General features: G+C 42.4%; 2 protein-coding genes across 3 annotated transcripts in view; both read right to left on the reverse strand.

Moving 5' to 3' along the window:
- LOC142368927 (uncharacterized) overlaps positions 1-5,699 on the reverse strand; it is a 40,175-nt gene extending 34,476 nt beyond the window's left edge. The window contains exons 1-3 of one of the 2 annotated variants that reach the window (XM_075451138.1): positions 5,451-5,699; positions 3,745-3,828; positions 1,795-1,977 (exon numbers count right to left, since the gene is read on the reverse strand). In XM_075451138.1, the coding sequence (XP_075307253.1) occupies positions 1,795-1,959 (165 nt within the window). In that variant the 5' untranslated portion in view covers positions 1,960-1,977; positions 3,745-3,828; positions 5,451-5,699. The remainder of the gene's footprint in view (positions 1-1,794; positions 1,978-3,744; positions 3,829-5,450) is intronic. The other variant, XM_075451139.1, reaches the window with a different exon arrangement.
- Positions 5,700-7,761: 2,062 nt separating this feature from the next.
- LOC142368942 (high affinity immunoglobulin gamma Fc receptor I-like) lies at positions 7,762-23,730 on the reverse strand. Its single transcript, XM_075451159.1, has 9 exons — positions 23,652-23,730; positions 23,451-23,486; positions 18,952-19,069; positions 17,555-17,703; positions 15,485-15,730; positions 13,292-13,567; positions 11,537-11,782; positions 8,331-8,459; positions 7,762-7,956 (listed from the first exon to the last, which is right to left on the reverse strand). Exons 1-9 carry the CDS (start codon positions 23,674-23,676, stop codon positions 7,850-7,852), a joined length of 1,332 nt encoding a protein of 443 aa, XP_075307274.1. The 5' UTR covers positions 23,677-23,730; the 3' UTR covers positions 7,762-7,849.

Genomic DNA, 23,730 nt, shown 5'->3' on the forward strand with positions numbered 1-23,730 from the left:
GAGGATCAGCGACGTTTAAGAACACTCAACTGTTGTTCTTAAACCCATCCACCCTTCTATCATCTCATTGGTTCTCAAAGTCACGGGCTTTACATGACCTAATCACTTTATTAAATTATATGAGGGTCTGCAAAGCTGCCAAACAGCTATTTTTTCGTAACTCGTAGGATAATCAAAATGTTGTCCGCTTTGCTCCTAAAACTTAAACTTTCCCCATTCTGTAATTAAACAATCTTTCATTTATACACTCAACAAATATTTAGACTTAATCCATAACTCCGCCCCTAACACCACTCCCCCTCCCCCTTTAGCCCCTCCCCCACCCCCCCACCCCCTACCTCATGACCAGGGGTCAACTAGAGTTCACCTCGTGACCAGGGGTCAACTAGAGTTCATCTGTCACATCCAATTAACTAATTAAGTTTGACGAAAGGGTGTTACTTTAAGTGTATCAGCTTAAAAACATTTCTGTTCTCATGTGTCTATGCATGAAATCTGCACGCTATCTTTGAACTTATCTGGACTGTTGCTTGTTATTAAATTAATTTTAATTATTTTACTTGTTTCTCTTTACATATTTTAATGCTTCTTGCACTCCCTGCTGCAATGCTTTTATTTTATGTAAAGCACTTTGAACTGTTTGTACATGAAATGTGCTATATAAATAAATTTGATTTGATTTGAGCACATCTGGATCTGCAGCTCACAGAGGAGACGGAACCAGGAAACACTTTGCTGTTTCTAACCAGGAAAAACACACACTTAATGGATGCTAATGGTTGCATGTTAAACTACAAACAATTTTGTGCAAAATATCAATTCTGTCCCCCAAAAGCTGAATTTAGCAGATTATATAATGCCTTACCAAACAATTTACTAATCAGTTTAAAAATATAATGACATATCATCCCATATCCCCACAATCACCCCATCTGTCTATTAATGGAATATCATTCACTGACCCAAAATTCAATAATCACACAATTAGAAGCTGTCTAAACGAAACTTTATTCCCTGGGAAAATAAATAAAATTAACATTCTTTGCAAATTTGGGAAAAAATCTATTGAAAGATTAAGAACTCTTTATTTAAAACTCCCCATACAACCCAAAGCTAAAGAAACACACTTTAAAAGAACTACTAAGAAATCGCTTTAATATTGATGACAATAACTGCTCCTTCTGTGAGAGTGATGTAGAAACCATAGACCGTATCTTTTATGAATGCAACCACACCAAAACATTTTGGAATTGCTTAAAAAATGCACCAAATGAAAAATGACACTTCCTGAATCTATCTCTAGAGATATGGTAACCTTTGGAGTGTTATTGGAAAACAAAACTATAGAACTTTGTTGTAACCTATTTTTTTGTTTGGCTAAATTTTTTATTCATAAACAAAGAGTGCTAAGATCATCCCCAGCCTTTAACATCTTTTTATCTGAATTTCAATTATATTTAAAATCTCTGAAATGTATTGAATCATACGAAGTCCTGATGGAATTTTTAATTGAATTGCCCACCAATGTATGTCAATCCTAATATACGAATCCCCTTGCTGTAAATTTTATTTCTTTATTTCTTTTTATTATCAACAATACCTTAATCCCTCTTCGAAATACTATGCCTCTACTATGTTACCTACAAGTTATATTGTTGTAATGGCCTTACTTGTTTGTGTTTACCTTATTTGAATAAAGTTTAAAAAAAAACTTTGATACTTTTTCCCACATTTAGACGGAAAGCAGAAGCAGCCTCCGCTGCTCCTCGTGTCTTCAGCCCGCTGCACACTGACCTTTTTCCCGGTGGAACCGGAGGAGGAGCCGGCTCCGTTCCTGGTGGAGGGGTCCTGCTGCTGGTCCCGCTCCTGGTCCTGCTGCTGGTCCTGGTTCTGCTGCTGGTTCTGCTCCTGTTCCCGGTCCCGCTGCTCCATCCCGGTCCTGCTCTGGTCCTGCTCCATGAAGCCCAGCAGCTCTGACTGATGAGCCGCAGCAACAAAGTTTCACCTTAAACTTCCAGCTGAGCTCTGCTGCGCATGCGTGAGCGCAAAACCACACGCTGCATTCACAGTGCCTCGGAAATATTAATACATTTGATTTAAAAGCGCTTTTCTAAACACTCAAAGATACTTTACATAAAAACAACAACACAATATAAAATATTCCCCTAAAAGCACATCAGACTGAGGTTAAACATTAAAAACTATTTTAAAAAGTTGTGTTTCTGTCAGAGATTTGAAGGTGGAGTCAGTACAGTCCAGATGTGTTCAGTTCAGTCCTGATGTGTTCAGTACAGTCCTGATGTGTTCAGTACAGTCCTGATGTGTTCAGTTCAGTCCTGATGTGTTCAGTTCAGTCCAGCTGTGTTCAGTTCAGTCCTGATGTGTTCAGTACAGTCCTGATGTGTTCAGTACAGTCCTGATGTGTTCAGTTCAGTCCTGATGTGTTCAGTACAGTCCTGATGTGTTCAGTTCAGTCCTGATGTGTTCAGTTCAGTCCTGATGTGTTCAGTTCAGTCCAGCTGGCTGTGTTCAGTACAGTCCTGATGTGTTCAGTACAGTCCTGATGTGTTCAGTTCAGTCCTGATGTGTTCAGTTCAGTCCTGATGTGTTCAGTTCAGTCCTGATGTGTTCAGTACAGTCCTGATGTGTTCAGTACAGTCCTGATGTGTTCAGTTCAGTCCTGATGTGTTCAGTTCAGTCCTGATGTGTTCAGTACAGTCCTGATGTGTTCAGTACAGTCCTGATGTGTTCAGTTCAGTCCTGATGTGTTCAGTACAGTCCTGATGTGTTCAGTTCAGTCCTGATGTGTTCAGTTCAGTCCTGATGTGTTCAGTTCAGTCCAGCTGGCTGTGTTCAGTTCAGTCCTGATGTGTTCAGTACAGTCCTGATGTGTTCTGTTCAGTTCAGATGTGTTCAGTTCAGTCCTGATGTGTTCAGTACAGTCCTGATGTGTTCAGTACAGTCCTGATGTGTTCAGTTCAGTCCAGGTGTGTTCAGTACAGTCCAGATGTGTTCAGTTCAGTCCAGATGTGTTCAGTTCAGTTCAGATGTGTTCAGTACAGTCCTGATGTGTTCAGTTCAGTCCTGATGTGTTCAGTTCAGTCCTGATGTGTTCAGTACAGTCCTGATGTGTTCAGTTCAGTCCTGATGTGTTCAGTACAGTCCTGATGTGTTCAGTTCAGTCCTGATGTGTTCAGTTCAGTCCTGATGTGTTCAGTTCAGTCCTGATGTGTTCAGTACAGTCCTGATGTGTTCAGTTCAGTCCAGCTGTGTTCAGTTCAGTCCTGATGTGTTCAGTACAGTCCTGATGTGTTCTGTTCAGTCCTGATGTGTTCAGTTCAGTCCTGATGTGTTCAGTACAGTCCAGATGTGTTCAGTACAGTCCTGATGTGTTCAGTTCAGTCCAGCTGTGTTCAGTTCAGTCCTGATGTGTTCAGTTCAGTCCTGATGTGTTCAGTTCAGTCCTGATGTGTTCAGTTCAGTCCTGATGTGTTCAGTCCAGTCCAGCTGTGTTCAGTTCAGTCCTGATGTGTTCAGTTCAGTCCTGATGTGTTCAGTTCAGTCCAGCTGTGTTCAGTTCAGTCCTGATGTGTTCAGTACAGTCCTGATGTGTTCAGTTCAGTCCTGATGTGTTCAGTTCAGTCCAGATGTGTTCGGGGACAGAGGGGGGAGGGGAGAGGGGGGGGACAGAGGTGATGCTGCATGTGTTGATTCATTCCAGAAAGAAAATAAAAATAAACCTACAGCACAGAGAGTTTAATGTGTTTCTGATTTGGAAAGCAGGAGTTCCGTCTTTCCGGTGCTCCATGAACGCAGCAGATCTGTGACCTGGAAACAGTTAAAGAGAGATTACTTCCTGCTGGTGGGAACACGTGACATCTCTTTACTCTGTGAAAGGCTGGATAAATAATGACTTCCTGCTGGCTAAAGTTATGGGAGGCAGGAAGACACATAGACATAATATAGGTAGACGCCCCATTGACTGCTTCAGCCCGTTGCCGTGACGTAAAACGTCGCCGCCATATTGCTAGGGGGGTCATTTGGACCAGCGGTCTGTCAAACAAGCGCAAGTTGCCGGGAGCATCGTTTTTTCTGGATAAAAATCACGATTGTCTTACATTTTGCAACCGATTTCACTGAGTCGTTTTTACATTCAAGGGTGTATGATCTACGTGGAGTACCCCCCAAAAGATTTGTCTCAATGTTTGAATCTTTGAATCTCGCTAATTAGGCTCTAACCTCCATAGTAGACATGTGCATATGTCTATAATAATCGCTGATAGACGCTCACTTTTCTTATACTCCCACAGCTCGTGCACAAATCTAGACTATCAAAATGGTGCTTCTTTAGCTACTACGTATGGACCATCATTAAGAGAAATAGCCTACAAATCAAATAGTGAGACACTGGCAGTCAGTCTGTTTTTTATAGTTGCGTTTCAAATGTGTGCATTGAGAAACCAGCTTGAACAGTGCAATTGACAATAAACAGTAATTTGACAAACCAACATTACAAAAAAGACAATGTTGAACAAACATCAAAACAGCTGCAGCTTTCTATATTTCTATAGCAGTAAAGTATGCATATCTCAAAATATTTAATATAAATACCATAATATAATATAATGACTCAGTATTATGTGTGATGGAATAACATATATATATATATATATATATATATATATATATATGTATACAATCATGCTCATACATACAATCATGCTCATAAGATTTTCACATCTAAGCAACAGTGCAATTGACAATTAATAATTAATTTCCCAAACAAAAACTTCTGATACAGAAGACAAATGTAAACATCAAAACACCTGCTGCTATTATAAATAAATACCATAATATTTCAATTTTTTAATTCTAATACACATATAGTAATATAAAATATAATATTGTAGTGCTCTCAACACTGACGGCATAATTCACTTTCTTATATGTGTTCTGTTATCTGTTATGTTGTTGGTTCATCGTCTTTAATGTTATGATGCATTTAATAGTTGCGGTCTCTTTAAGAGATCCGGTGACGTTTCATGATAACAGCTGTTCTGTTGATGCGCGAGCTGTCAGTTGGAACTGTCAGTTTTTGGTCAGTTAATAAACGCGACTGACAGAGTCTTAATGTGAGAAGTTTTCGGCTCATCTTTTCGCCTAAAGGCAACTTCCACACTGGTGACCCCGACGTTTGTTTACTGGACGTATCCAGATCGCCATGACCGCAAACGCTGTGTCTCTCAAGCTCCCCGAATTCTGGGAATCGTCTTCTTCTGCCTGGTTCGCTCAGACTGAGGCACAGTTTGCCTTGCGTCAGATAACGGCCGACGAAACGAAATACTACTATGTGGTATCTGCCCTCGGAAGTTCTACGGCATCGAGAGTAGTGAGCCTTCTTAAACGTCCTCCTCTGACGAGAAAGTATGAAACTCTGAAAGAATACTTACTGAAAACATTCGAACTGTCTGACACAGAGAGGGCTAGCAGGCTTTTCTCTCTTCAAGGGCTCGGTGACAGCAAGCCCTCAGAGCTAATGGACCGAATGCTCGATCTGCTCGGTGACAACAAGCCAGATTTCCTTTTCCTCCACCTTTTCCTGCGCCAACTGCCTGCTCATGTGAGAGCTGCTTTGGCCAACACTGCCAGCACTGATTGTAGAGAACTGGCTGCTGAGGCTGACAAGTGTTTCCTGGCTAGTCACCAGCCCTGCGCAGCTGCCCTTCTTCCTGCTGTTGCTGTATCAGAAATATCCGATGATCACATGCTCATCGCAGCAGCAGCCCCGCGTCGGCAGCAGTCTTCAGCTGTGTGCTACTACCATGCCAAATAATTTTTTATTGTACAGGGAAACACGTTTCTAGCTGCACATAATATAATAAACCTTTGAATCTTTGAATCTTTGAACCCTGAGAGTAGCTGCTGGAAGCCCCATTTATTCTGACCTCAGTCTGGTTACTGGTGGAGTGAAACAGAGGAGCATTGTCAGGACTTTAATTACCCGGCCATCTGCGCTCCCCTCGCAGCAGGATGACTTTATTAGGTTTATTCTCAGGGACAGAATCTCTGAAGAAGGATTTCCCGACACGCCGACTCAAGCTGAAAGCAAACCTTTCACATTCTCTTATTCATACAGTCATGTGATATATTTCTGTCAGCCACGTGGCCCAACTGTCGCCCCCGACCCCCTCCTAACATCCTCTAAGAGGTCAAAGGTCACCTAATAAAGACAGTGTGATCGGAGGGCGTCTACACCCTAACCCCCTCCCGGAGGTCAAAGGTCACGGTGGCTGCTGGGACTCTTTGTTTGCTGCTTGCGGCTGACGTCTGCTCCCTTTAAAAGCTCCGAGGGTTGGGGTCAAACCGAGGGCAACGGGGTCTATATTCTGCAGAAAAGTCCAGAAAAAGAAGCTGTTTTTCCACCTGAACACCCAGCAGAAGCAGCCGTCTCCTGCGCTGATCTTTGAATGAATTCATTTCCAATCTATCAATACACTGGAAAAAATCTGAATCTCATTATCAAATCAAATCAAATCAAATTTATTTGTAGCACATTTCATGTACAAACAGTTCAAAGTGCTTTACATAAAATAAAAGCATTGCAGCAGGGAGTGCAAGAAGCATTAAAATACATAAAAGAATATAAAGAGAAACAAATAAAATCATTTAAATGAATTTAAAACCAACAACAGTCCAGATAAGTTCAAAGATATCGTGCAGATTTCATGCATAGACACATGAGAACAGAAATGTTTTTAACCTGGATTTAAAAATGTCTCCATTTGGTGAAAGTTTAATCTCCACTGGCAGTTTGTTCCACTTGTTAGCAGCAGAACAGCTAAATGCTGCTTCTCCATGTTTAGTCTGGACTCTGGACTGGACCAGCTGACCTGAGTCCTTGGATCTCAGAGCTCTGCTGGCTTTATATTCTCTGAACAGATCACAGATTGTAAACCATCAGCAGGCTTTTAAAATCTATTCTGTGACTGACTGGAAGCCAGAGTAAAGATTTTAAAGCTGCTGTGATGTGTTCACATTACACTTAATATCAGACACAACTGCCTAACAAGCACCATTTCAGCCAGATATAGGGACTAGTTTGAAGACAATACATCTGGAATATCTTGTTAAATGAAAAAGTCTTGAAAACAAATTGTTTTGAGTCATATTTCACATGAAACAAGCTTTTTTTTTTATTTGAAGAGGTTTTTAAGCTAATTTCAAGATCACTTTTATCTCAAAAGTCCTAAATATCGCATTTTATTTCAAGAAATCTTGACAAGCCGATTTTCACTAGTTCCATTGGCAGATTTATTTGCTTATTTCAAGCAAAAACTAATTTTATTTGTTGTTTTTTTAACTTATTTTTTAGTTTCATGGAGGGTGTGTCAGTGCGAGTCTGCCTCAGGCCGACACAAACTGCATGAACAGGAGGGGAACTATGAGGAAACAGGTGTGACTGCCACATTTCCTCCTTCCTGAAGCTGTTGAACCCATCAGATCTGAAGCTGGATTCTGATTCTGATCAAACTCACGGTCAAAGGAGCAGATTTTCATATTTTTTTCATATTCTAAGAGAGCGTCCGGCTGGGGGAATATGAGGTGAAATAAAGTGGAAATAAAAACAAAAGGATTCAGGCATGAAATGATCATTCAAACTGAGGGAAAATACTGTTTGAGTAATGAGTTTAGAAGTTTTCAGCCTCACACACCAAAGAAAAACACCCTTAAAAGGTTAAAACGTAATTTCTTTATTGTGATGATGCAGAAAAATAAAAATAAAAAAGCAACACGAGACGCACAAAACAGTCATTTCGTTTCAACAGAACGCACAGCTGAAGACAATATTTCAGAAATGATGCTCAGTGGTGATATCAGCCGCAACATCATCGTAGTCCGCTCTCTCATCTTCCTCATTTTGTGGAGACGTTGCCATGGAAACAGGCGGTTTCCTTCCTGCAGAGTTTAGAATACATTTTTCTTACTTTTTAAAAATATTTTTAAGAATAGAAATCATTGTAACAATGTAACACGTACTGTGTTTCACACTAATTATTATAAATTATTATAAAAATTTATATTTTGTGATTTTCCCCAAAGAAAATGTACATTTACAGCAATAAGCTGCGGCCGTGCTGTAATAGATTAACTCCTGATTATCCCCAGATCTGCTCATTTCTGCTAACTAGGACACTGCTTCAGATGAACGGGTTGTTCATAAAAAAATAAACATGTTAGTGGAACATGAGAGACTTCCATGGAGTCTCGAGTTGTTAAATCTGGCCCTTAGATCGTGCACATGGCAGACGTCACCATGAGGGGAGCTTTACCTGTTGGCCTGTGATACAGAGACACCACGAGGCCGGTGGAGATCAGGTACGGAGCGCAGACCACGACGTGGCGCAGCACGTCCAGCGCAGTCGCCGTTTGTTCGGAACGTAAAGCTGAACCCTCGAGAGCTGGAAGAAGAACAAACACAGCTCGTCGGAGGTTTGTAAAATCCATCATGTCAAACAGTCACATCATGAAACTGTCACGCCCACGTGACTTTTCCACATGTTTTTAGTTTTATCATGTTTTAAAATCAGAATCAGAAAAAACTTTATTTATCCCCGAAGGGCAATAAGAAGGGCGAAGAGCGGTACAATAAAAGAAGAACAAGAAAATGGAATCACAAAGAAAATAAAAACACAAAAGGGGGTGACAAAAAAATAAATAAAATGTTTAGCAAATAAATAAAATAAGATAAGGTGTCAACTGCTGTCTACGGTATTTGCCTAATTTTGATTCATCTCAACCTGCTTCAGAACGGCAAGTCATGCGCATGTCCAAAAAGGTCCGTAAAAGCACCATAAACGTCCATTTTCAATATAATCAACTCACCGGAGTGGTTACTGGTGTGCACTGGTAATCCATATCACATTTTGTGGCGAAAAGTTGCTTCTGTCGTGTTTTATTTGACATTTTGTACTGGATGTTCGTTGATATTACTCCGCCACCGCTAAGAAAATAGTGCGAGCGTGAACGAGCTGCCAAATAAAACACGACAGAAGCAACTTTTCGCCACGAAATGTGATATGGATTACCAGTGCACACCAGTAACCACTCCGCTGAGTTGATGATTTTGAAAACGGACGTTTATGGTGCTTTTACGGACCTTTTAGGACATGCACATGGCTTGCCGTTCTGAAGCAGGTTGAGAAGAATCAAAATTAGGCAAATACCGGAGACAGCAGTAAACATCAAAAAAGCGGTGAGGGGGGTTCTAAAACATGCAGACGACTCAGAAAAGAGGCTTAATGTTGAAAATACCGCAGTTCCCCTTTAAAGTGACATTGTAGTTAAAGTGTCAAGGTGATATTGTAATATTGCACATCAGGACATGAGATATTACACTAGAGTATTGTACAAGAAGACCTAAGTTGTAGTAGTTGTAGGTCTTGGTTTTTGAGTTCATGGGTAGTTAGGTTTTGCCATTGTTTTTCCCCTCAGCTGCACTCACTCTCCAATCACGCTCTCTTTTTAGTTTCCAGTCTCCCCTGTCATTTTGTGAGATCCTTACTCATCTACCATGATTCCTGAGTTTCCCCTCATGCCACGCCACGAACCCCACGTATCAAGTTAAGTATTTATCCATGCCCTGTCAAGTCTTTTGTTTTGTTTTTCCTATAGTGTTGTTTTTGTGTTAACCATGTATTGTTTTTTGCTAAATAAACCCAGTTTGCTTTTCAAAAGTCCGCATTCGTGTCCTACCTCACCTACCCAATCTGACTGAGACAAATGCCATCTTAAAGGGATAGTTCGCCTCTTTTGACATGAAGCTGTATGACATCCCATATTATCAATATAATTTCTGAACATTGACTTACCCCCTGCTGCGTCCTGTGAGCAGAGTTCCAGGCGAGTTTTGGCGCTAACGAAGGTAGTCCGGCTAGTTGGCTGGGGCTAAACAAATAAAGCGTCTTGCTTCTTAAAACAATATGCGTTCAAAAGAGTAATACATTTGCATCACAAAATCATTTTGCATGAAAAAGTCAGACCTCACGTCGCTTGGCCCTATTTTTGCCTCCCTTGATATCAATGCGTCCAGCCACCTAGCGATAGCCGCACCTGTTACAGTGTTTTGCTGCTCAGAAGCAGGGGATTGCTCGGTCTGCACTTCGGTCTGCACAGTTTACATTGGACCCATTGATATCAAGGGAGGCAAAAATAGCGCCAAGCGATGCGAGGTCTGACTTTTTCATGCGAAACGATTTTGTGATGCAAATGTATTACTCTGTTGAACGCATATTGTTTTGAGAAGCAAAACGCTTTATGTTTTAAACCCCAGCCAACTAGCCGGACTACCTTCATCAACACCAAAACGAGGCTGGAACTCTGCTCACAGGACACAGCAGGGGGTAAGAAGATGTTCAGAAATGATGTTGCTGATATGGGATGTTATACAGCTTCATGTCAGAAGAGGCGAACTATCCCTTTAAACCGAGTAAACGAGGAGCACTGTGGTGCCCTGTGGACAACAAACAGAGGAAGGCTGTTTATGCAGCTCTGTTTTAAAAAGCACAGTCTTTCTGTTTTAAACACCCATAAAAAAAAAAAGGCTCTTAACCTTTGGGGACTTGTCCGGGATGTGAAGATTTTACCTTTCTCACCGCTAATGCAAGTAAAGCTCAGGACCCCAACATGTCTTTGATGGTCAGTCAGGTATTTCATCTGGAAGGCTGTTAAAATGTAAAATGGAGGGTTTGTGGTCGGTGGCGTAGTGGGCTGAGCAAACGCCCCATGTACAGAAGCTACAGTCCTCGCTGTTTAAATCCCGCATCGGACGGCCCTGTGCTGCATGTCGTTCCCCCTCTCTCTGCCTGTCTGCCTGTCTCTCTAAACTGTCCTATCCATTAAAGTAATAAAAGCCCAAATAAATAAATAAATAAATGTAAAATGGAAGGAAAAAAAATAAACTGGTTTGTTGAAGACCTGTGGAGCTTCAAACATCATCGTGGTTCAGTGAGATGTGAGTGAAATGTGCAGATAACAAAGGAAAGTCATTCATGCGCTGTTTCAGGTTATTTCATTCAGACGTGATGTCATGACCATTAACTGATCCCACAGGTCTCAAAGCCTTCATGTAGGAATTAACCCTCCTGTTGTCTTGCGGGTCAAAAGTGAGCCACCACCATGTTTAGCTGTAGAAAAAACACCTTAAACTATCTTTTTCCAACTTGAAATCTAATGACTTTTCCTAAAGGGACCCCATCATTAGAAAAAGTCACACTTTATTTTTGTTTGTTTCCATGTGGGCTGTACACCACTAGGGTACAAAGATTGTCTTATGGGTCATTTTTGACCCGTGAAGTATAAAAACATTTAAACACCAGAAAAAAGTTTACCGTTTTAAACACAATGTTAAACACAATGTTAAGACCGCACAAAGGGTTAATTTCAGACGTCACACTGTGAGCTGAGGTGACCACATGAAGAAAACTGTTGGTGTAGGATGATTAAACTCTAAATGTGAAAGTATCTCAGCTGATCTCACCTCTGACAAACAGCCAGCTGGATGGAGACTCTCCATGACCGCTGATGCTGCACCTGTAGAGGCCTTCATCAGAGCTGGTAACAGGGCGGAGGGTCATGTGACCTGTAGGCTCAGTCCTGATGAGGGAGCCATCTTTATAGAAAGCAGCTGGGAGGTTGGAGGGAGGGGTCCTTGTTTGACAGCTCAGAGTGACGTCACCTCCCTCCATCACAGGGAGGACAGGACTCTGCAGGATCACTGGATGTTCTGCACACATGATGGAAAAACGGGTTTGTTTTTAAACTAGTAAGACCAAAAGAGACTCAGACACAACACCTGCCGGTGACTGAAAGGAGTTCACTTAAATAAAGATTAGGGCCGGGCAACGATTAAAATGTTTAAAATAATTAATCACATGATTTCCCTGATTAATCACGATTAATCACATTTGTACGCAGAATCCAAAAATGAATCCAAAAGTAGCGTATAGCTCTTAGCATTTAGCTTTATTTTAAATGTGCTGCCATATGAATGAAAGTGCCATAACATTTGTTGTGCAAACACACTTTTAACATCAGCATCTTTCTGTAGTTTTTATGTAGAAGCCTCGCTCCACTGTCTGTTTCCTTGAATGACTTGCTGCTATCAGTTGTGTGTTTTGCCTTTAAGTGATATTTTAGACTGGAACTACTGCGCTGAGAAGACAATTCAACTTGGCTGTAAATGCAGGAGTTTTTTTAAAATTTTATTTTGAAATACGTGCTTTTATGTTGAAACAAGTAAAACAGGAAGTAGCGCCGGTTAGCTCCGTGAGCTTCACACCTGTAGCGGTGATGTTTGCTGTAACTGAGTGAACGTGATGCATTCAACAGACTTTTACAATAATAAAACCTGCGTTAATGCGCCATAAAATATTTATTGGTGTTAAATAATTAACAAGTTAACGCGATAATAACGAATTAGCCCTAATAAAGATAAAGGAAAAAATCATTTCAACCTCCAAGGATGAAGCTTTGAATTAGATCTGAGGCGCTCACTGGGGACCTAAAGGGTCAATTCAGCGTCACTTATTGGTGAAGATGAATAAATGAGATGAAAATGTAGAATCTTTCTGAATCATTATGCTCATGCTGATGGACAGAAGAAGCATGCTCTCTGAGGAAGAAGAAAACAACGCTCAAAGAGGACAAGTTTTAGTGTTATTTAGCTTCTGTGCACATAAAAATGTTCACAGTTAAAGAGTCTGAAGGGATTTATTCTGCTCCACAGAGGCTCTGAACGGCTTCACTTCCCTTCCCTTATGACATCACACATTTTAATTATTAAAATTTTAAACGGTCTGGCCCCTGAGTATTTAGCTGAACTCATACATGTTCACAGACCAATCAGAGCTCTGAGGTCGGGAAACAAACTTTACCTGGATGTGCCTAAATGCAGGCTAAAAACTAAAGGCCAACGAGCTTTTGCAGTGGCTGCCCCTAAACTTTGGAATGAGTTACCACGGTTACCGCTGCATATTCGTTCATCAGAAACTCTGGAAATTTTTAAAACATCTCTCAAAACCCACCTTTTCTCCCAGGCTTTCAGAGCTGGGTGAAACAAATGTCGTCTTTGTGTCTCGATTGTTTTTATCTTTTGCTGAATCTCTCTGTTAAACGTATCTGTTGGATTTCATTGTTATTTATTTATGTAAAGCACATCTGTTCTGATTTACCTCCACAGTAAGGTCAGGATCATGAAACGGGTGTTACAGGGAGCGGGTTCCACCGGTCCTACCGTATATAGAGATGTTGACGGAGTTGCTCCGCTGCTTTGCAGGAGATTCACACCAGTAGATCCCAGTGTACTGGCGTTTGGCCGTTTTTATGGCACATTCGGAGGAGTTCTGGGTGCCCCACTCCCTCCCACAGCTGGACAGGACGCCGTCAGAGAAGGTGAACCGTCTAACCCTCCATTCATGGGAGCTGTTGCTGCAGCTCAGGGACAGATGCTCATACTCAAACAGCTGAGACGAGTCCGGAGACACCGTCAGAAGCGGTGCTTTGGAATTATCTGGGTTCGGAGAAAGAGTGAAACTTATGCAGGTTGGTTTTCTGATGGACTCTTAGTGGAAAAACATTGGCTGTGTTCGAAACCGCCTACTTCTCCTACTACTCCTACGAACTTTAACTTGTTTTAAGTTCCCGGATGCATACTAGATTCTCCGAAATGTTGGGTATGCATCATGAGGTTACTACTCATACTCAAACTACCTGTATGGACTGCATTGCTGCCTAAGTTTTGTTTCCTGCGCTCGTGGGCGGAGTAGGAGCCAGGTGGGTTTGAGGCACAGGTGATATATGTTAGTGGGTGATTTAGTTCAGCATTGAGAATCCGGGGGAGCTTCACGCAGAAATCTTTTCGATCGTGAGTCGTGACTCGTGAGAAAATGAAATGTTTATTTTGAGTTAAATGAAACCTTGAGTCCTTGGAATAAACAAGCATAAAGATGACGGCATGCAGTGATTGATGTTTTTCGTGGACACGCATCGAAACCCTACTGAGCCCCCCCCAGATAATTTTTAATTGTGGAAAGTGCTACTACAATAAATCGAAAAGATTTGAGTGAGAATCAACTGCTGCCGAGGAGTATTTTGGACGCTCGTGGAAGCCGTGATCGCAGCTTCCGCGTATGAATGAATGGATCAAAGGATGTTGTAAAGACACAAAGTAACAACTTCAACCCCCCCCCGATGAAATAAAAATATGACGGAAGGAAAGGAAACTGCCAGCATTGGACTCGTGGAGAAAAGCGAGGATGATAAATAGTTTCAAGACATTGGTGCAAGGAGAACGAAACTAAGGCCGCTCACCTTAAAATTAAATCAGATTGATGATCTTTTGGGAAAGGATGCGAATTATGAAGTAATACAAATAAAGATGAATGATTTCAATGTTGTGTTGGAGGCGTTCAAAGAGCTGAACAGTTCTGTGGTAAAACGTTTGCGCATGGATGAATTGAGCGCTGACCAGGAGGATTGGTATCAGCCAAAGCTTCAGAAATTTGAGTTCATTCAAACCATGGATATGTGGTGCGAAGAGGCTGTGGCAAAACATCGCAGCGACAAGGCTGCCACTGAACAGGACGAGGTGTCCCCGTTGGACAGTGTGTCCAACGTGTCAAAGCCGACCTCAGCAGTGTCGGCCAGTGCGCGCTCGGGTCGGGCGCGCTCCAGCGCGTCATCAGCAGCCTCAGCTCGCATCAAGGAGGAAACGGAACGTAACGTGACGTCTCCGATCGTCATTTCCTGTCAAAACGGCCGTTTCAAGCTAGCTACAACGAGGGTAGGTTCACTTCCTGTTTTCAAAACAAAAGCACCAATTGTATGGTAATGGCTTTCCCTATGATAAAAGGCAACGGGTATTTTATTTTGTGAAAATAACCGGAAGTGCGTTGCTCACTGCGGCTAGCTTTAGTAGCGCCAAATTCGTGGGAACAAAATTGTAAATAGCCGGTATTTTGTCAGGTTTTCAACACGTTGGGGATCTAAACGACTACTTTCTCACCTGAAAATGTTTCAAATGTTGCTAAAGTTTACAGAGTTTAGAGCTTAAAGGGATAATTCGGAGTAAAATGCACTTTAGATCAAATTTGCTGCTGCAGCTGCCGCTGAAGACCGTGGTGAAGTTGGTTTGATATTGGTTTGAAAAAAAAGACACCTTATTTCCTTATTGTGAATATCTGTCGAATATCCAATATCAAACCAACTTCACCACGGTCTGTAGCGGCAGCTGCAGCAGACACATTTCCGGAAAGGTACTGGCTTGATTAAATTCATTCTGGACTCTATATCCGACCACATGAAGACCTCGGGACACTTGCGGTTTCGAACAGAGCCCTTATGAGGACTTCGAACCCAAAGCAAGTGAAAAAAGCCCAGCTGATGGAGTGTTCTGAGCTCTGCTGCGTGTTCCAGCGTTGATCTTTACCTCTTATCAGCAGCCAGCTGGGGAGAGACTCTCCGTGACCTCTGACCTTACAGAGGTAGGCGCCTTCATCCGATTTAGAGACGTCCTTCAGGGTCATGTGACCTGTAGGCTCAGTCCCGATGATGGAGCCATCTTTATAGAAATCAGCTGGGCGGCTGGAGGGAGGGGTCCTTGTTTGACAGCTCAGAGTGACGTCATCTCCCTCCGTCACAGGGAGGACAGGACTCTGCAGGATCACTGGTCTGTCTGAACATGGGAGGAAAAAACACGTTTTCTGTATGTTTGACAAAAAATGGTGTAAATAACAATAAAGTAAACTTTGCAAAGGCATTTAAGTCTAAACTAACTGGATGTGATGAGGCTGATTCTGCTCAAAACATGCTGATACCCTGTTACAGCCCTGCGGCACTCCACTGACCTGTCACAGGTTAAAGGTCACAGCAGGGCCTGTTTAAAACTGTTTGAGTGGGGTTACATGGCCCTGAAAGGATCGGATTATTGGCCAAATCACCGTTCAGAGATTGGTAAGGTTTCTCCATGATTTTTTTCCCCCATGTCTTAAGAGTAACTTGGTCAAGTTAAGAGCTGTTACCATTAAATCTGGAGGAGAAGTTCGATCAAATGCGAGGTGTGGCAAATAAAAAAAAAGACGTTTCCAACCACCAGCAGGTGGCGCTATAGGTGGATGTGATAATATGATAATATTTGTGCGTTCAGGCAGGGTCCAGCATTCACCGTATGAAGTTTGGGACAGATTGGATAATGTATGTGGGAGTTATAAACGACTTCATTTTTTCTGTCAAGTGATGGCGAGTCTTCAAACTTTGAGGCATCGCCACGGCCACGCCCTTTAAGTTTTGAAAAAGTTACCCAATGATTCTTTCCCCCCATGTCTTAAAGGTTGGGTAGGGGATCTTTTTCTGGAACATTTTTTTACATATTGCTTGAAATACTCTTCACACCCCCCTTGCAACCAATTAATTAAAAGTTTTGACACAAATATGAAAAGTTTTAGTGGCCTCTAGAACGTACAATCTAGGAAAACAGTATCCAATCATTGTGAACGGACCGTTCACAATGATTGGATACTGATGCCGTCTATCAAACTGCAATCTGCTCCTCCCTCCCCCTCCTTCCCCCTGTGCGCGTACCCTGCTCCGTGAACGAATTACGTGCCCAGAAGCTAAACTAGAGCCAGCTTGGCTAGCACCTAGCATTATTAAACGTATCGAATGGGATCAGAGGCACAAAGCGTGTCATACCCCGGTATGATAGGTGGCGCTGTACCCATTCCAACAGTTGCTAATAGAGCCACTTCCTGTTGACCTCTTCACCACCAACAACAACAACAAACTCAGGCATTGGAGAAAGATGGAGAACGCAGAGCCAGATGAAGCTACGTCCCTCTACATTTGGTCTGTGATGAGCTGCTTTTTGCACAAACTCGATGCCCAACGGAGCATTCTCCATCGCGTTGTTTGTTTCTTTCTGACAGCGACAACAACAGGAATATCGTCTCCTTTGACTTCCGGGTCACGACCCCGGGAAAACATCTGGAGCATGCGCAGAACGCAAAGTCTGATTCACCACGTGCTTCAGCGTCTACAAGCAGGTTTAGAGCGACTTTCAACCCAGTTATCTCGGGGTCTGAATCCGATCCGATCCAATTCTTAGTCAGATTAAGGTGTCTACATGCACTTAATAACTCAGTCTGATTGTGATTTAGTCAATAATCCGATCCGATCCAATTCTTAGTCAGATTAAGGTGTCTACATGCACTTAATAACTCAGTCTGATTGTAATTTAGTCAATAATCCGATCCGATCCGATTCTTAGTCAGATTAAGGTGTCTACATGCACTTAATAACTCAGTCTGATTGTAATTTAGCCAATAATCCGATCCTTTCAGAGCCATGTGACCCCATTGAGTGACCTGTCAGAGGTCAAAGGTCACAGCAGAGGCTGGATGTGTGTCTTCAGAGGAGATCAAATACAAACCCGTGTCCTACTGAAAGCAGCATGAAACAGGAAGTGTTTCTTTACGAGGCGATGATGTCAGAGGAGTCTCACCAGTGACAGTGATGTTGATGGCGTTGCTACTGTCTCTGTGCTTGGACTCACACCAGTACACTCCGCTGTTGGCCTGCTTCATGGTCTTCATGCTGCAGGTGGAGGAGGTCTGGGTGCCCCACCCGGAGCCACACTGAGACAGCTTCAACCTGGGAACATCCCATCTGTGTTAGTCATCCACACTCACAGCCAGAGGTGGGTAGTAACCAGTTACATTTACTTGAGTAAGGTTTTGAAAACATTATACTTCTAGGAGTAGTTTTAAATCTCTATACTTTTTACTTTTCCTTGAGTAGATGTGTGCAGCAGAAGCTGTCCTCTTACTCCGCTACATTAGGCTACAATGAGCTGGTTACTTTTCTTCTTACCTCTTTGGTATTCTACGCCTCATTATTTTTATCCCCCCGCGTACGCCTCATTTTAATGTTTTATTCTGACAGAGAGAGAGACTTCCGCCAAAGGCTCTACCACCTGACTGTGTTCCACCAATCAGACGCAGCCGTGCAGTCTGGTCACGTGACCGTACTCAATCTCAGCGGCGGGACGGGTTAGCTTTAGCATTAGCAGTCGTAGCAAACAAACAAAGAAAAAGATGAAAAATGTCAGAACCAACGGTGGGAAATGAAGACGCAGACGAGGCCTCATACTGAAAGCATGTTTACCTTACAAAGAGTGAGAAACAGCAGCTACATTATGTGTCTTCTGTGTCAACCAAAACAAACGCACATTTCAGCAGAAACTCAACATCTAACTTGAGGAAACATGTAGCGCTAAGTTTCCTAAACTCGTTTTTTCCCCCATGGATAGGTGAATGTTTGTTTTTTAGGTTACATATGGGTTACATATGTTTTAAACATTTCCTAAGTCCCTTTTATTTTTTATTGAAGTTCTTTAATTTACCTGGATTATTTTAATTTAAACTATTTTGTAATTAATGAATGAATTCTAATTTATTTTATCAATTGGATGAACTCTAATTTGCCTAAAGATGATTATTTAGTATTTCTGTCTGTCTGATTGAATGCTTGTGTTAACAAATAAATCAGACGTTACTCAACAGTTACTCAGTACTTGAGTAGTTATTTCACCGAGCACTTTTTTACTCTTACTCAGTTAATTATTTGGATGACTAATTTTTACTTTTACTTGAGTCATATTATTCTGAAGTAAGAGTACTTTTACTTAAGGACAGTTTTTGGCTGCTCCACCCACCTCTGCTCACATGTTCATCTGGTTGTTGGCAGAAGAACTCTGATCAGAAGGTTAGATGTGTTTTCACACACATAAACTAACTACTGTGACACCCGTTCACATGTGAAACTCTCAGATTTGGCAGCTCACAGAACAGGAAGTGGATAAGCTCGTGAGGCAGTCAGACGCAGTCCTGGTGAACTCACGTCTTTGTGGTGTACCTCCACACCATCCAATCGCCGGGGCCGAGCGGCTCGCAGCTGATGGACACCTCCTCGTACTCGAAAAACTGAGACCAGCTGGGAGAGACCCTCAAGTAGGCTGCTGGAGACAAAAAGGCAGGTTAGCATCTTTTCTCTGGCTGTATTCTGCTGATGGTGCATGATTTAAATGGTAAAACACTGAGCTTCCATCAGCCAGCTGCTCATGTGTTCATCTCATAGGGAACACATGTTCCCCCTCCTCAGCTCAAAGGTACCTGAAGAGGAAACATGGGTTCGGGTAGGGGGTAGAAATAGAAGAGGTAAAGATAAGTAGGAATGGGATTCAAACCTTGGTTTGGGTAGGGGGTAGAAATAGAAGAGGTAAAGAAAAGTAGGAATGGGATTCAAACCCTGGTTCAAGGTAGGGGGTAGAAATAGAAGAGGTAAAGATAAGTAGGAATGGGATTCAAACCCTGGTTCAGTGTAGGGGTAGAAATAGAAGAGGTAAAGATAAGTAGGAATGGGATTCAAACCTTGGTTCAGGGTAGGGGTTAGAAATAGAAGAGGTAAAGATAAGTAGGAATGGGATTCAAACCCTGGTTCGGGTAGGGGGTAGAAATAGAAGAGGTAAAGATAAGTAGGAATGGGATTCAAACCCTGGTTCGGGTAGGGGTTAGAAATAGAAGAGGTAAAGATAAGTAGGAATGGGATTCAAACCCTGGTTCGGGTAGGGGTTAGAAATAGAAGAGGTAAAGATAAGTAGGAATGGGATTCAAACCCTGGTTCAGGGTAGGGGGTAGAAATAGAAGAGGTAAAGATAAGTAGGAATGGGATTCAAACCCTGGTTCAGTGTAGGGGTAGAAATAGAAGAGGTAAAGATAAGTAGGAATGGGATTCAAACCTTGGTTCAGGGTAGGGGTTAGAAATAGAAGAGGTAAAGATAAGTAGGAATGGGATTCAAACCTTGGTTCAGGGTAGGGGGTAGAAATAAAAGAGGTAAAGATAAGTAGGAATTGGATTCAAACCCTGGTTCAGGTAGGGGTAGAAATAGAAGAGGTAAAGATAAGTAGGAATGGGATTCAAACCTTGGTTCAGGGTAGGGGTTAGAAATAGAAGAGGTAAAGATAAGTAGGAATGGGATTCAAACCTTGGTTCAGGGTAGGGGGTAGAAATAAAAGAGGTAAAGATAAGTAGGAATTGGATTCAAACCCTGGTTCAGGATAGGGGGTAGATATAGAAGAGGTAAAGATAAGTAGGAATGGGATTCAAACCCTGGTTCGGGTAGGGGGTGAAAATAGAAGAGGTAAAGATAAGTAGGAATGGGATTCAAACCTTGGTTCAGGGTAGGGGGTAGACATAGAAGAGGTAAAGATAAGTACGAATGGGATTCAAACCTTGGTTCGGGTAGGCGGTAGAAATAGAAGAGGTAAAGATAAGTAGGAATGGGATTCAAGCCCTGGTTCAGGGTAGGGGGTGAAAATAGAAGAGGTAAAGATAAGTAGGAATGGGATTAAAACCCTGGTTCAGGATAGGGGGTAGATATAGAAGAGGTAAAGATAAGTAGGAATGGGATTCAAACCCTGGTTCGGGTAGGGGGTGAAAATAGAAGAGGTAAAGATAAGTAGGAATGGGATTCAAACCTTGATTCGGGTAGGGGGTAGAAATAGAAGAGGTAAAGATAGGTAGGAATGGGATTCAAACCTTGATTCGGGTAGGGGGTAGAAATAGAAGAGGTAAAGATAGGTAGGAATGGGATTCAAACCTTGATTCGGGTAGGGGGTAGAAATAGAAGAGGTAAAGATAGGTAGGAATGGGATTCAAACCTTGATTCGGGTAGGGGGTAGAAATAGAAGAGGTAAAGATAAGTAGGAATGGGACTCAAACCCTGGTTTGGGTAAGGGGTAGAAATAGAAGAGGTAAAGATAAGTAGGAATGGGATTCAAACCCTGGTTCAGGGTAGGGGGTAGAAATAGAAGAGGTAAAGATAAGTAGGAATGGGACTCAAACCCTGGTTCGGGTAGGGGGTAGAAATAGAAGAGGTAAAGATAAGTAGGGAGGGGATTCAAACCCTGGTTCAGGGTAGGGGTAGAAATAGAAGAGATAAAGATAAGTAGGAATGGGATTCAAACCTTGATTCGGGTAGGGAGTAGAAATAGAAGAGGTAAAGATAAGTAGGAATGGGATTCAAACCCTGGTTCAGGGTAGGGGGTAGAAATAGAAGAGGTAAAGATAAGTAGGAATGGGATTCAAACCCTGGTTTGGGTAGGGGGTAGAAATAGAAGAGGTAAAGATAAGTAGGGAGGGGATTCAAACCCTGGTTCGGGTAGGGGGTAGAAATAGAAGAGGTAAAGATAAGTAGGAATTGGATTCAATAGGTATAGGTAAAGGTAGAATAGGTAAAGATAAGTAGGAATGGGATTCAAACCCTGGTTCGGGTAGGGGGTAGAAATAGAAGAGGTAAAGATGAGTAGGAATGGGATTCAAACCCTGGTTAGGGTAGGGGTAGAAATAGAAGAGGTAAAGATAAGTAGGAATTGGATTCAATAGGTATAGGTAAAGGTAGAATAGGTAAAGATAAGTAGGAATGGGATTCAAACCCTGGTTCGGGTAGGGGGTAGAAATAGAAGAGGTAAAGATAAGTAGGAATGGGATTCAAACCCTGGTTCAGGGTAGGGGGTAGAAATAAAAAAGGTAAAGATAAGTAGGAATGGGATTCAAGCCGTGGTTCAGGGTAAGGGGTAGAAATAGAAGAGGTAAAGATAAGTAGGAATGGGATTCAAACCCTGGTTGGGGTAGGGGGTAGAAATAGAAGAGGTAGGATAAGTAGGAATGGGATTAAAACCCTGGTTCAAGGTAGGGGGTAGAAATAGAAAAGGTAAAGATAAGTAGGAATGGGATTCAAACCCTGGTTCAGGGTAGGGGGTAGAAATAGAAGAGGTAAAGATAAGTTGGAATGGGATTCAAACCTTGGTTCGGGTAGGGGGTAGAAATAGAAGAGGTAAAGATAAGTAGGAATGGGATTCAAACCTTGGTTCAGGGTAGGGGGTAGAAATAGAAGAGGTAAAGATAAGTAGGAATGGGATTCAAACCTTGGTTCAGGGTAGGGGGTAGAAATAGAAGAGGTAAAGATAAGTAGGAATGGGATTCAAACCTTGGTTCAGGGTAGGGGGTAGAAATAGAAGAGGTAAAGATAAGTAGGAATGGGATTCAAACCTTGGTTCGGGTAGGGGGTAGAAATAGAAGTGGTAGGATAAGTAGGAATGGGATTCAAACCCTGGTTCATGGTAGGGGGTAGAAATAGAAGAGGTAAAGATAAGTAGGAATGGGATTCAAACCCTGGTTCATGGTAGGGGGTAGAAATAGAAGAGGTAAAGATAAGTAGGAATGGGATTCAAACCCTGGTTCATGGTAGGGGGTAGAAATAGAAGAGGTAAAGATAAGTAGGAATGGGATTCAAACCCTGGTTCATGGTAGGGGGTAGAAATAGAAGAGGTAAAGATAAGTAGGAATGGGATTCAAACCCTGGTTCATGGTAGGGGGTAGAAATAGAAGAGGTAAAGATAAGTAGGAATGGGATTCAAACCCTGGTTGGGGTGGGGGGTAATGAAAATATAGAGGCTGCCAGAGTTGGAGGCAGGACAAGACACACTAGCAGATTCAGCAGACAAACTCACCTAGACAGTCCTACGATCACTAAAAATGCCAGCAAAAACAAAGCCATAGAGGCCAACTCACCTAAAATGTTCGCCTGGTTTCGAAAGGCTCACATGGGCCACACCCTCCACTTAAATATCTTCAACTTCTTCTTTGCTTCTTCCAAAAGTCTGTTTACCCTAAGTGCTCCCCCTGCTGGGCCCCCAGCTGCCATTGCTTCTTCTAATCCAAATCCACTGACTGGACTTTACTGCCTCATCTGACACTTCCTTCACTTTTTTCCTCACTCTGTTCACTTTCACCCAGCTGACAAACATTAAGAGCAGCTCACCTGCGTTCAGGACCGAACTGGAGCTTCATCAGGTTAATAATGTTGTTTTTTCAGTTCTTTAAGGTTTTTTAGGGTTTACATCTCAAGGTGAAGCCTCTGTGTTCTGAGCTGTGCCAAAGGACACAAGAAGTGGACTGAAAATCAGTGGCAGCAGGTCTGATGGAGGGATGAATCCTCCCCAGAGCCCGGAGCGCAACATTACTGAAGCAGTGTGGGATCATGTTGGCAGAGAACGGAAGGAAAAGCAGCCTTTTACGCTCAAAGTTTTAAGTGCAAAAGATGGAGAAAAGCAAATAACAAACTGATCAAAGAAAACAACAATCTGATCAAAACAAATAACAAACTGATCCTTTTTTCTGCCACGAATGACTGAAAAAGTTGCCTCTGCAGGCGAGAACAGGAAGTGGTGAGAGGTGGGCAGCACGCGTCAGAGTTCCTCAGAAAGAGCATCAAATAGAAGAATAAATCCAGAGTAATCAGGACACATGCTGTAAACGGGACACTTTAAAGAACTTACCAGGACCGGCGGACGCCCGGCAGGAGCTCAGCGACACTGAAACATCAAAGTTAAGCCACAGCGTGAGCACAGCGACATGCACCAGAGTCAGACTCTGAGTCGGAGTCTGATCCAACAGCCGGATCAGAGCTCTGCTCAGGTCTGACTTCACAAACATGGCTCACAGGATAGTTTCTGATTACAGCCGTTCGGCCTACTCACAGAGAACGAGCAGAGCTGCCTTCATGGTGTCTGCAGGCTGAAGACTGACCGTGTTGCAGCATGTGTGGCGGCAGCATCC

The sequence above is a fragment of the Odontesthes bonariensis genome, chromosome 19 (assembly GCF_027942865.1).
Source record: "Odontesthes bonariensis isolate fOdoBon6 chromosome 19, fOdoBon6.hap1, whole genome shotgun sequence".
NCBI classification, from domain to species: domain Eukaryota; kingdom Metazoa; phylum Chordata; class Actinopteri; order Atheriniformes; family Atherinopsidae; genus Odontesthes; species Odontesthes bonariensis.